We start from the raw sequence: 13,182 nt of genomic DNA on the forward strand, positions 1-13,182 counted from the left end.
TTTGGTTGACTTTTATCTATGTGTTTTATAACAATTTTATGTAACTCAAGTGTCCTAAATTTGAAATAGAATGGTGTCTCCCTTGATCAGATTTATGGTTATGGTGTCATTTGCATGTACACAGTACTGCTGTGTGGCCTGTGACAGAGACAATCACCTAGGGGTCCGGTCTGCCAAGAGCCATGGCGTTTTGTCTCTGACCCCTTCCTATTAATTCCAAGTAAGATCCAATATTTTCTTTGTTTTTTTGGGGAAAGGGATGGGGGAGTGGAGTGCATTTTCACTTGGTTATTTTGATTTTTGAGGCAGAGTCTTAATTTCCCTGACTGGCTTGGAATTTGCCATATAGATCAGGCTGACCTCAAACATGTAACAATTCTTCCACCTTAGCTTCCCAAGTGCTATAGTTACAAATGTTTACCCCAAACACCCAGCTAAAATCGAGAGTGTGTGTGTGTGTGTGTGTGTGTGTGTGTGTGTGTGTGTGTGTGTGTGTGTGAGAGAGAGAGAGAGAGAGAGAGAGAGAGAGAGAGAGAGAGAGAGAGAGAGATGTGTGATGTGTGGAATTCAGGTAGGGCCTTAAGCTTGCTAGGCAAGTGCTATACAACTGAGCTGTGTCTCCATCCCTCAGTTTCTTTTATCTAGTCTCTAAATCCAAGAAGCATTGCTTACAAAGGAGGAGTGTTATAGATAGATAGATAGATAGATAGATAGATAGATAGATAGATAGATAGATAGATTATTAGATAGCAAGCTGGGGTGTGGTACATACCTACAACCCAAACACGAGGTGAAGACATAAGGATCAAGGGGTTCAAGCTTAGGTACATCTTAAATTTGAGGCTAACCTGAGCTACATGAGACCTTGTCTTAAAAAAAAAATGAGGCTGGAGAGAGCTCAGCAGTTAAGAGCACCTGCTGCCCTTGCAGAGGACTGGGGATGGGTTCCCAGCACCCATACAGTGTCCTTCCATCTGTTCCTTAACACCGGTTCCAGGGTATCTGCACCCTGTTCTGGGCTCTGATGGCACCAAGCACACATGTGCACATACATACACCAGACAAAACATTACACATATATACACAACATTTTTAAAAAAGAAAACAAAAACAAACAAAAAACAAAAAAGCTAGGCGGTGGTGGCACACACCTTTAATCCCAGCATTCGGGAGGCAGAGGCAGGTGGATCTCTGTGAGTTCGAGGCCAGCCTGGTCTCCAAAGCAAGTTCCAGGAAAGGCGCAAAGCTACACAGAGAAACCCTGTCTCGGAAAAAAGAATAAAGAAAACAAAAAAATCCAGAATAGACATTCTAGTATAGATCAATAATCTTAGCAGTTCCCTACCCCTACAGGTCTCACAACACATTTATAAAACAGGCTTCAAAGCCCATTGTGTAGAGCTAGCCGGTGATTCTAGCACTTAGAAGACAGAGACAGGAGCTCAGGCGTTCAAGGCCATGCTCCACTAGAGTCTGAGTGCAGTCTATGCTACAGGAGACCCTGGCTCAAAACAAAAACCCCCAACGGGGCTGCAGGGACAGCTCAGCCGTTAACACACTGCTTTTGCAGAGGATCCGAGTTCAGTTCTTAGCATCCATGTTTGTTTGGTAAGCTCACAAGTGCTTGTGACTCCAGCTCAAGAGGATCCAATGCTCTGGCCTTTTCTGCTTGAACTCACTAAAATTAACACCCCCAACCCTCACCCCACCCACCCCGACACATAAACACAGGTAGTTAAAAATAAAATCTTTTGTTGTTTTGAGACAAGGTTTCTCAGTGTAGCCCTGGCTGGTCTGGAACTTGCTCTGTAGACCAGGCTGGCCACAAACTCACAGAAATTGTGAGCCCCCCCACCCCACCCTGCCCCCACCGCCGCAAAAAGAAAAAAAAAAACCTTAAAAAAAACATTCAAAATCTAAAATGTGTTTCCTGCTTATAGGCTTAAGCACCAATGGAAATCTACTTAAATGAAAGATTCCTGCTGAATATTTGGAGGATTGAGCCCAGAGATTTCCTGTCTGGCTTTTTTTTTTCTATGACCTTGAAATCACAAATTTTTGTTGCTAAGACTTGGAAGCTTGTAATCAGAGAACAGCACTGAAAAAAGCCCGTTCTGTCGTGATGCTGAATTCCTTGTTTGTTTATTTACTTATTTATTTATTTATTTACTTGCTTGCTTGCTTACTTATGAGGCGGAGTCTTACTGTGTAGCCCTGGTTGGCATGGAACTCGAGATGTAGATCAAACTAGCCATGAACTTAAAAATTCACCGCCTCTGCCTCTTCGTGTAGAGTAAAGGTGTGCTACCATTCCTGGCTGTGGGGCTCAGTTTCCTGAGAGGAGGAGTTGTTTCTTCTCAGCCTACAGTACAAAGAACAAATTTCTACCTGCCATTAAAATATGTCCTGTAGGATGTCATTCAGGAGAATAGCCATGGGGAATTTTGTCATTTTCTCAAAATTGAATCAGTTTCAAAGAATGAGTGTGCTATTTTAAGTGTGTTACGTGCTGCATCTTTTGGTGGCTAGGGAGCTGAAACAGCCGATAATTTGTGTTTGCAAAGATAACTGGTCTGTGAAATCATTCGTACCTAACACCAGGGGCATTTCTGTTGTCGTCGTAATCACCATAAAGTCAGAAGTGGAAAAGGGTGCTGTGCTGGCTTGGGTCCTGCGTCTAGGGAACAAAGGAAGGACAAACAGACATGCACACATACAGTGAAGCTGTGACAAGGCAGGGCTCTGCTCAGGCTACCCTGGCAGCCAGGAGTCTGGGTGGATGGGGTCCAGCACGGGGGAGGAGTTAGCCAGTCTCTAGGCAGTCTCTTTAGGAGCAGGCAGTAAGGCTGTAAACATCTAGGAGGAGAAAGTGCGGTTGCACACACTGATCAGTTTCCATGAACACGTGTTCTCAGATTCCCCAGGAATGTTATGCCATTTCCATATGGGTAACAGCTTTGTGAAATTGTTCTATGGAGGGCTGGAGAGGTGGCTCAGTGGTTAAGAGCATCTGGCTGCTCTTCCAGAGGTCCTGAGTTCAATTCCCAGCAACCACATGGTAGCTCACAACCATCTGTAATGAGATCTGGCGCCCTCTTCTGGTGTGCAGGCATGCAGGCAGAACATGTATACACAATAAATAAATTAAATCTTTTTTTTAAAAAAAAGAAAGTGTTCTATGGAACCATGTCAAACTACACATTCACTTAGGACTTCTCTCACTCAGACCTCCCTCCCTCCCTCTCTCCCTTCCCTACGGAAAGGGAAGCTCAGATCCAAATTGTGCCAAAGGGTCCAGAGTAGACTCCAGAGACAGTCCTCTTTTTATTTGTAATATTTTTGAAAGGATTTCACAAGAAACCATGTGGTTTGTGAAGCTGTGGAAAACAATTTGATGAGCACTGATAGGCTGATGTTTTGGCAAAGAAGTAAATATGTCACACCACTTCACATATCGCAAGGCCTATCTATCTCTTTTTAATTTATTTCATATACATATTATTTTATATGTATGAGTATTTTCCTACATGTATGTATGTTTACTGTGTGTGTTTGATGCCCATGGATATCAGAGGAGGGTATTGCATTCCCTGGGACTTGAGTTATGAACAGTGTGAACAGCTATATGGAGGCTGAGACCAGAACCCAGGTCCTCTACAAGAGCAACAAGTGTTCCTAACCTCTGAGCCATCGCTTCAACCCTGCAAAGCTTTTTTAACTGTTTGTCAGACAAAGTTGCCACAATAAAACCTTGGGATGTTAACCTCATGTCAATAAACACTGGCCACACCTAGTTTGTGGGAGGAAATGGTTTATTTCAACTTAACAGCTTTCAGTCCGTCATCAAGAGACGTCCGGACAGGAACTGAAGTAGAGATCTCAGAGGAGCACTTCTTGGGGTTATACAACAGTCTACAACTCTGTAGACCAGGCTGGCCTCGAACTCAGAGATCCACCTGCCTCTGCCTCCCGAGTGCTGGGATTAAAGGTGTGTGCCACCACCACCTGGGTAATCTTGCTTTCTTATACATCACAGGTCTACCTGTCCAGGCCTGGCACCATACACAGTGAGCTGGGCCCTCCCACATCAATCATTAATCAAAGGAATGTCCCCACAGATATGTCCACAGGCCAATCTGATGGAGACAGTTCTTCAACTGAGAATGTTCTCTCTTCCCAGGTGACTCTAGCTTATGTCAAGTTGACAAAATAACCATCACATCTAAAATTAATTTAAAATTTAAATAAATAGGACTGAGGATGTAGCTTGGTTGGGAGAGTGCTTGCTTAGCATGCACAAAGTTCTGGGTTCCATTCTTAGCACTGTATAAAACCAGGTATGGTGGCACACATCTGTAATTCCAGCATGGGAAGGGTAGAGAGGAGAATCAGAACTTCAAGATCATCTTTTAAATTTTATTTATGTGTATGGGTGCCTGTATACACATCTGTGCGCCATGGCAGCCAGAAGAAGGTGTTGCAGATAGTTGTGAGCCACCATGGGGCTGCTGGGAATTGAACTGCCAGACAGACAATACACTAAACCTCTGAGCTATCTCTCCAGCCCCTCAAGGTCAGTTTTGCTACATGAGATCCAGTCTCCAAAAAAAGTGAATAAATGAGAGTACATATGTGTCAGATCAATGGTATAGGCACAGTGTCATTGATATTAATAATAGCATTCCCATGGTTAAACTAGAAGGAAATTACTGAATGATAATTGAATAAAAATGTAGAAGACTAAAGTTAATGATATTGGAGAAATCAATTTCAAGAATTACTTAGTACAGCGCTACAGTTATTAAGCTGGAGATGTGGCTCAGTGGTTAAAAGCACTGACTACTCTTCCAGAGGACTAGGGTTCAATTCCCAGGACCCACATGGTGGCTCGCAACTGTCTATAGCTACAGTTCCCGACAGCCTTGCGCAGGCATACACAGGCAAAACACCAATGCATTTAAAAAAAAAAAAAAAAAAAAAAAAAAAAAAAAGACAAGTAAGCTGGGATTCCGACGGCAGAGGTGGGAGGATTGCTGAAGGTTTAAAGTGTGTGTTGGAGAGATGGCTCAGCAGATAAAGAGTTCTTGTTGCTCATGCAGGGACCCAGGGATGATTCTCAGCACTGACATGGTGATTCACAAGAATCTGTGACTCCAGATCATAGGCTCTGACACCCTTTTCTAACTTCCTCAGGCACCAAGGCACCAAGCAAGCAAGTGGTACATGTGCATGCATATATGGAGGGAAAGCATTCATTTACATAAAATAAACGTTTTAAAATAAAAGTAGATAAGAAACATGAATATGGGTATATTAAATAGAGGGCTGAGGCGAGAGCTCAGGCGAGTGCTTGCCTTACGTGCATGAAGGTCTGCGTTTTCACTGCACACAAAAATCAGGCAGGAGTTACTGAACGTTACTGAACATTCCTCACCTATCCCCCATATAAACAGGAAGGAAACAGCACTGTGCTCCAGTGGTCATCTGCCCCCCTGGTTAAGCGAGTTAAGGATGGACAAGACTATTTCTGCCTGTTCTCTGGGCTTCAGCTTAGCACAGGCCCCATTGCTTGAAATTGCTCATTTGAATTACTGTTGTCTGTACATCCCTGTGTTCCTACTCAGTCCTGTACCTCACCATAGCCCTCCTTTGCAGCTCACCGGTCAGCTGACTTCAGTTTGCTATGGCTTTCTAACTGGGTTCAGTAATATCTAGGTAAGTACGACTCGTTCCCATTTGTACCAGCTCGGTCTGGATGCAGTAAAAAAAACATCTTTGAACATAGAAGTTTATGTAATCCTTTGTCGGTGGTCTGTAGCCTACATATATACATAGACACAATACTGTGTGAAGCATAATGATCTGATACACAGTTAACACTGGAAAAGGAACATGTGTTTGGGCTGAGGACATTGTTGCTCAGTTGACATGTGGGACATGGTATGGTGGATGACCTGCTACCTAGTGAATGAGGCCAGCCTGTACAAGGTCTTTGCCATCTGCCAGCTACAAAGGGAAATCAAGGCTGCTTGTAGTGTTGCAGCCAATGAAGCAATGTAGCTTGTGAATTTATTATTATTCAATGGATTCTGACATTGTGGAAATACACAACCATGTTTTGTCTGAGCCCACAGAGTTCAGCCTAGGAATTTGGATTTAATAAATGGGCCAGATGATAAACCTGTTGTTTAGCAAGCACTGCTTAACCCAGGAGAACTCTTGTCATAGCATGGAAGAGTAATGTAACGCTATTTGCCTTCCCTACCTCTCCTGGAACCATCACTAAAGGATCTTTAAATCCTACAGTTGGAAGAAACAAAACTGCCATTTTCTCACTCAGCAGACAGGCCCTCTAAGGTGAGGAAAACTGAGCTCCTGTGTTGACCTTTAAACAGCAGGCTACGTTGAGGCTTTTAAGATTCTAAATGGGTCAAAATTTGGAGAACTGAAAGCATGAAACTGTTCTTCTGGGTGTAATGTTAGCCCGGGGAAAAAACTCCTTTAGACCAAGACAGAAATTACTAGTAACTAGTTATTTTAACGGTAGTTTAAAATAGTTATTCGGCCTTGCCACACTATCTTACTGGAAAATGAGACTGCCTCCGTGCAGACTTTTTTTTTTCTCAAGTGAATTACAGTACCCACTTTCCCCTTTAACTTCAACCTGAGCATACAGCTCCAACAACAAAAAAATAGAACCAGAAGGGGAAAGCGCGCTGATTGATGTACCTTCCAGCCAATCTGCGACGGAAGGAGAGCGCGCGAGCAAGGTGCTGTCCAATCAGCACTCAGAGGTGGGGCGGGACCTTCCGCGTCCCCGCCCCGGGGGTGGCGGATCGGAGAAGGAGCAAAGATGGCGGAGTGAGGCGTTCCCCGGCAGCCGGGCTCCGGGCCCGGGCGGGCCTCCCGCGAGAGGCAGAGCACTTGTGCGGGGCCGAGTGAGGTGAGCCGAGAAGGCCGTCCGTTCACCGGGTGAGGAGCAGCCGGTGGGCGGCGTGGTCCGGGACGGCGTCGAGCGGCCTAACGCGGGAGCCGGCGGGGCCTGGGCGGCACAGGGCTCTGCCCGGGCCGCCGCGGCGGGTCGGCCCGCGCCGCCTCCCGGTGTGTGGCCGCGGCGTCCTTCCGTTACCGCGCCCCACGCCCTTCCCGGCGCCCTTCGCTTTGGCCGCTGTGCGCTCTAACCCAACCCTCCCCGATTTCGCTCGCGCGGGCTGTGTCTGGAAGCCGCAGTGTTGGTCGCCCACTTGTTTCTCTAAGAATGTCCATCTCCGTGTTGCTTTTGACATCTGCAGTGACCCGTTCCCGAAGGCGTCATCGGTGAAGGTAACAATGAGGCCTGTTGCCGCTCTGGGAGTCCTGTGTCCCCAGCGCGCTGACCTTGAGATGGGAGGTTACAGGCTCCCCCTGGTATTATTACCCTCTGAGTGTGTAGTACAGACAGGCCCTTCGGCCCTTACCTCCGCTCGCCCCTGCAAACTTTCATGACCATAGTGAGCAGCGTTGTCCTTGGACGCCCTGATCATGCCCTTATGGCGCATTAATTTCGGCTGACAGTGAATTTCACCGTTGTTGAAATCTTACCCAGAGTTAAGGGAAACGGTTTAGGATGCTTTTTTTTTTTTTTTTTTTTTCTAATTTCTAAATTTTTAAGAACTATAGTTTTGGAAATACTGTTAGAATATTATTGGGGTAGCTAGAGTGACTACAAAGTATTAGTACTGACATATTTGTATTCGGCTCTTATTTCATTTTATGGGGCATCTCTGTAATTTGGGGCCCCTTTATTGGCTCTCAGTTAAATCCTACACAGATCTGTGCTTCTGATTTCTGGATTGGTGAGGCATATGCTGGGTGTGTGGGTGCAGAGGCCCGGAGTGTGTGTGTGTATACACACATATATATGTATGTATGTGTGTGTGTGTGTGTGTGTATATATATATATATATATATATATATATATATATATATTACCAAAACATTGTCTCAGAAATGAACTGGGGTGTGGTGGCGCACGCCTTTAATCCCAGCACTCGGGAGGCAGAGGCTCGAACTCTGTGAGTTCAAGGCCAGCCTGGTCTACAGAACAAGTTCCAGGACAGGCTTCAAAGCCACACAGAGAAACTGTCTCAAAAAAATCAGAAAAACAAACAAAGAAAACCAAGAACAACAACAACAAAAACCCTTTGGCAGTAATAGTTTTGATTTTTTTTTTTTAATCTGATACACAAGAAGAAAAAAAAGTATGAGCCAGAGGAAAGGAATATAACATTCATTCTTCCCCATCTTAGAAAGGAAAGTGTATTTGCAATAAAAGCAAAAGTCTTAAGTAGATGACCATACACTGCTGGAAGTTTTATGCACAGTTACACTTTTCCCCCTCCAGAAAGACTCCACAGTATCATAATTTTTCTTTAAAATAAGCCCTTCCACTCTTTTTTTTTGGTGTTTTTTTTTTTTTTTTCCCCCGAGACAGGGTTTCTCTGTGTAGCTTTTCGCCTTTCCTGGAACTCACTTGGTAGCCCAGGCTGGCCTCGAACTCACAGAGATCCGCTTGGCTCTGCCTCCTGAGTGCTGGGATTAAAGGCCTGCGCCACCACTGCCCGGCTCTTCCACTCCTTTTTTAAAGATCTATTTATTTTTATTTTATGTACATTAGTGTTTTGCCTGCATGTATGTCTGTGAAGGTGCCAGATTCCCTGGAACTGGAATTACAGACAGTTGTGAGCTGCCATGTGGGTGCTGGGAATTGAACTCTGGTCCTCTGGAAGAGCAGTCAGTGTTCTTAACCTCTGAGCCAACTCTCCAGCCCCCTAGTATCACAAATTCTAAGTGTTGGATAAAAGCTTCAGAACTTCCTCTCCAAAAATGTTGATGTTTTTAAACATTAGTGCCACCATAGGTAGACAGAAAGTGACTTTATGGTTATTCTTTTTTTTTTCCTTTTCTTTTTTTTTTTTTTTTTTTTTTTTTGGTTTTTTCGAGACAGGGTTTCTCTGTGTAGCTTTGCGCCTTTCCTGGAGCTTACTTGGTAGCCCAGGCTGGCCTCGAACTCACAGAGATCCGCCTGGCTCTGCCTCCCGAGTGCTGGGATTAAAGGCGTGCGCCACCCGCCCGGCTTTCCTTTTCTTTTGAGACAGGGTTTCTCTGTGTAGTTTTGGTGCCTGTCCTGGATCTCGCTCTGTAGACCAGGCTGGCTTGGAACTCACAGAGATCCTCCTGGCTCTCCTCCCGAATGCTGGGATGAAAGGCGTGTGCCACCGCCTCCCAGCTGGTTATTCTTTTAGCATACTTATGAGAGTGCATTTTTCTTAGAATGGTTGTATAGGAATACTTGTAGTATAAGTAATGGCTATGTATATCCTTGCTTTGGTGGAACTGTTTGGAAAGGATTAGGTCTTAGAGGTGTGTAACACTAGGGTCAGGCTTTGAGGGGCCAAAAGACCCAGAGTCGTTCCTGTTGAGTCTCTCTCTGCTTCCTATTTGCTGTTAGACACGTGAGCTCACTGTTCTTACCACCATGCTTTTGCTCTGCCATCATGGACTCTGACCCTCTGAAACTATAAGCTCACTTAAATGATGGTGTCTTATCACAGCAATAGAAAAGAAGCTAGGACACTTACCTTTCTGTTCTTTTTATTTTCAGGAACCTTAGCACACAAGATGAATATTTTCGTGACCTTAGGTGCTTTTATATTCAGCTCAGAATTCTGAACTCAGGACTTGGCAAGTAAGTAGTAATGGGATAATCATTCCAAATACTGTTATAGCAATAGAATTAAAACACTAAACCGTTAACTTAAGCAGAAGATAAATATAAAAATGACTATAAGCCAGACACCATGACACATGTTTATTCTCAGCACTTGGGATTTGGGAAGTTGAGGTGAGGATTGAGTTTGAAAGTAATCTGGGCTACATAGTAAGACATTTGTTTTAATAAATAAAACCCAAAGACCACTGGGCAGTGGTGGCACACCTTTAATCCCAGCACTTGGGAATCAGAGGCAGAGGCTGGCAATCTCTGAGTTCGAGACCAGCCTGGTCTACAGAATGCGTTCCAGAGCAGCCAGGAATACACAGAGAAACCCTGTCTCAAAAAAAAAAAAAAAAAAAGAGGGTTAGAGAGGTGGCTCAGAGGTTAAGAGCACTGACTGCTTTTCCAGAGGTCCCGAGTTCAATTCCCAACAACCACATGGTGGCTCACAACCATCTGTAATGAGATCTGATACCCTCTTCTGGTGTGCAGACATATATACAGACAGAACACCGTATACATAATCAGTCTTGAAAAAAAGGCTTTAAAAAACAAAACCAAAAGACTGAGTCATTGATAATTATTATCTATCGTGTGTGTGTGTGTGTGTGTGTGTGTGTGTGTGTGTGTGTGTGTGTGCGTGTGCGCGCGCATGCATGCATACAAACTTGCACATAGGCTCATGTGACCACTACTGGCTTCTATATTATATTTTAACCAAAGCAGATACAGTAAGATGATAAATCATTTACCCAACCAATAATTTCATTTTGTACAGAAAACGTTCATATTAATTAAATTGAAAAATATAAACTGATTAAAAAATAAATGTAGCTAGGCATTATTTGTGTGTATGCGTATATATATGTTAGAGTGTGCTGTGGCGTCTAGGAGTTGATGTCAAGTGTCTTCATCGTATTCTCCCCACCTTATTTTTTAGATAGTTTTCTCACTAAACCTGGAGCTGACCAGTTTTGGTTAGACCAGCTGGTTAGTTAGCCCCAGAGATCTTCCCATCTCTTCCCAGCACTGGGATTATGCTCATGTGCTGTTCCGTGAAGCTGGGGTCCAAACTCATTTGAACAACAGGTACTTTACCAAATAAGCCATGTTCTCAGCACCCACTTCAGTTCTATTATTTTTATTTTGAGGTAATAAGGATCAAACCAGGACCTTAGTGGCACATGCCCTTGGTCCCAGCACTGGGTAAGCAGAGGCAGGCAATTCTCTTGAGTTCAAGGCCTCTGCTCTACAGAAGGCTATACAGTGAGACACTGTCTCCAAAACCAAAACTTCTTAAAAACAATTCAGTAGCCGGGCGGTGATAACGCACCCCTGTAATCCCAGAGCCAGGCAGATCTCTCTTGAGTTCGAGGTCAGCCTGGTCTACAGAGTGAGATCCGGGATGGGCACCAAAACTACACAGAGAAATCCTGTCTCAAAAAAAAAAGAAAGAAAGAAAGAAAAAGAAAAAAAAAATCAGTACTTAAAAGGCTGAAGTGGGAGAATTGGAAATTCAAGGCCAGGCTGGCTGACACAGACAGACCCTATTATAGCAACCAATCAGCTAGCCAACAAAGACCATTGTAGGGCCTATGTAAGTTTACATAGGATTCTCTGTCCTAGAGAGTTGCCTCAATGGTTAAAAACATTGGCTGTTCTTTCAGGGACCTCCAGATTCGCCTCCTAGCACCCAAGTGACATCCAACATCCTCTTCTGACATGATGGGCATCAGGCATGTATGTAGTGTAAATTCATACAGGAAAACACTCATACATAAATAAATAATATTAATCAAATAAAGAACTGAAGACTGGAGTTGATGGCTTGCTTAGGATGCAAGGTCCTGGGTTGTTTTTGTTTTTTCGGTGGTTTTTGTTGTTGTTTGTTTGTTTTGGTTTTTGGGTTTTTTTTGTTTTTTGTTTTTTGTTTTGGTTTTTTCGAGACAGGGTTTCTCTGTGTAGCTTTGCGCCTTTCCTGGAGCTCACTTGGTAGCCCAGGATGGCCTCGAACTCACAAAGATCCGCCTGCCTCTGCCTCCCAAGTGCTTGGATTAAAGGCGTGCGCCACCACGCCCGGCTGGTTTTTGGTTTTTTCAAGACAGTTTTTCTCTTTGTAGCCCTGGCTGTCCAGGAATTTGCCATGTAGACCAGGTTGACTTCAATATTTGGTGATCCTCCTGCTTCTGCCTCTCAGGCGCTAGAATTATAGGTTTATGCCACTATAATCTGCTGAAATGGTGTTTAATGGATGCAGGATTTTACTTTTTACTTTTATTATTTACTTATTTTAAACTCTTCTATGGCTTGCTTCTATGGCTTGCTACAAAAGCACTCTATCAGTTTGGTACTGGTGATGCACACCTTTAATCCTAGCACTTAAGAGGTAGAGACAGAGCTGGGTGGTGGTGGTGGTGGTGGTGGTGGTGGTGGTGGTGGTGGTGGTGGTGGTGGTGGTGGTGGTGGTGGTGCACGCCTTTAATCCCAGCACTCGGGAGGCAGAGGAATGCGGATCTCTGTGAGTTCGAGGCCAGCCTGGTCTACAAAGTGAGTTCCAGGAAAGGCGCAAAGCTACACAGAGAAACCCTGTCTCGAAGGAAAAAAAAAAAAAAAAAAAAAGAGGTAGAGACCGGTGGATCTCGGTGAGTTTGAGGTTAACCTGGTCTACAGAGCTAGTTCCAGGACAGCCAAGGCTACCCAGAGAAACCCTGTCTTGAAAAACCAAAACCAAAACAACAAAACCAAACACTTTATCATTGAGTTATGACTTGTGCTGCCCAAGAGCTGTTTTGATTGTTTTAATTAAACATTTTATTTTTACTATTTTTTATTTTTATATTTTTATATTTACCTTATGTGTGTGTGCCCTGTTATAATCTACCATCTGGATGTTGGCAACTGAACTACTGCAGGCACAAGTGTTCTTAACTGCTGAGCCCTCTCCAGCCTCACGAGGTTTCATTTTGAGGGATAGAAAAGATGTAGTTAGTTTATGGCATGGTCTCACTACCTATCTCAGCCTGGCTTTGAACTCGGTAATCCCTGGGCCTGAGCCTCAGTACTACAGGCTACAAGTGAACACAGCACACCTAACTAAAATATTTGTGTGTACATGTGTGTGTATGTTTTAAATACTGATTTTAAACGTGGCTTTACATAGGAGTCCCTGTCCTAATCTTCCTATTTGAAATTTGATATGTTTTTCCAGGAATGTCTGTGTTGTCTTCTCAGTGGGGCGTCCTGGTTCTTTGATCCAGCTGCTTCCCCTGGTGAAATGCGGGTGTCTTTCTACACACACCTCCACGGTTTGGAATGGAGAGACTGCCTGCCTGCCTTTCCTTAACGCCACCTCAGCAGAGAGGAGTCTGGGATGCAGCTGTCGTGTTGAGTCCAGGAGAAACCAATTGGCCTGAGGCTTCTGCTGCAGT

The 13,182-nt window shown here is 44.2% G+C and overlaps 1 protein-coding gene across 1 annotated transcript; it reads left to right on the top strand.

Moving 5' to 3' along the window:
* Positions 1–6,723: 6,723 nt before the first annotated feature.
* On the top strand, positions 6,724–13,104 carry LOC143272646 (uncharacterized). The gene is made up of 4 exons (XM_076568418.1): positions 6,724–6,926; positions 6,978–7,323; positions 9,644–9,727; positions 12,963–13,104. Exons 1-3 carry the CDS (start codon positions 6,724–6,726, stop codon positions 9,650–9,652), a joined length of 558 nt encoding a protein of 185 aa, XP_076424533.1. The 3' UTR covers positions 9,653–9,727; positions 12,963–13,104.
* The last annotated feature ends 78 nt before the right edge of the window (positions 13,105–13,182 follow it).

Source organism: Peromyscus maniculatus, chromosome 4 (assembly GCF_049852395.1).
Source record: "Peromyscus maniculatus bairdii isolate BWxNUB_F1_BW_parent chromosome 4, HU_Pman_BW_mat_3.1, whole genome shotgun sequence".
NCBI classification, from domain to species: domain Eukaryota; kingdom Metazoa; phylum Chordata; class Mammalia; order Rodentia; family Cricetidae; genus Peromyscus; species Peromyscus maniculatus.

What these genes read in the sequence shown, in the direction of transcription:
- LOC143272646 (XM_076568418.1), top strand. Translation starts at nt 6,724, where the DNA reads ATGTACCTTCCAGCCAATCTGCGACGGAAGGAGAGCGCGCGAGCAAGG. An exon ending in CCGCGAGAGGCAGAGCACTT is followed by an intron (nt 6,927 to 6,977) that starts GTGCGGGGCCGA and finishes TCACCGGGTGAG; the next exon opens with GAGCAGCCGGTGGGCGGCGT.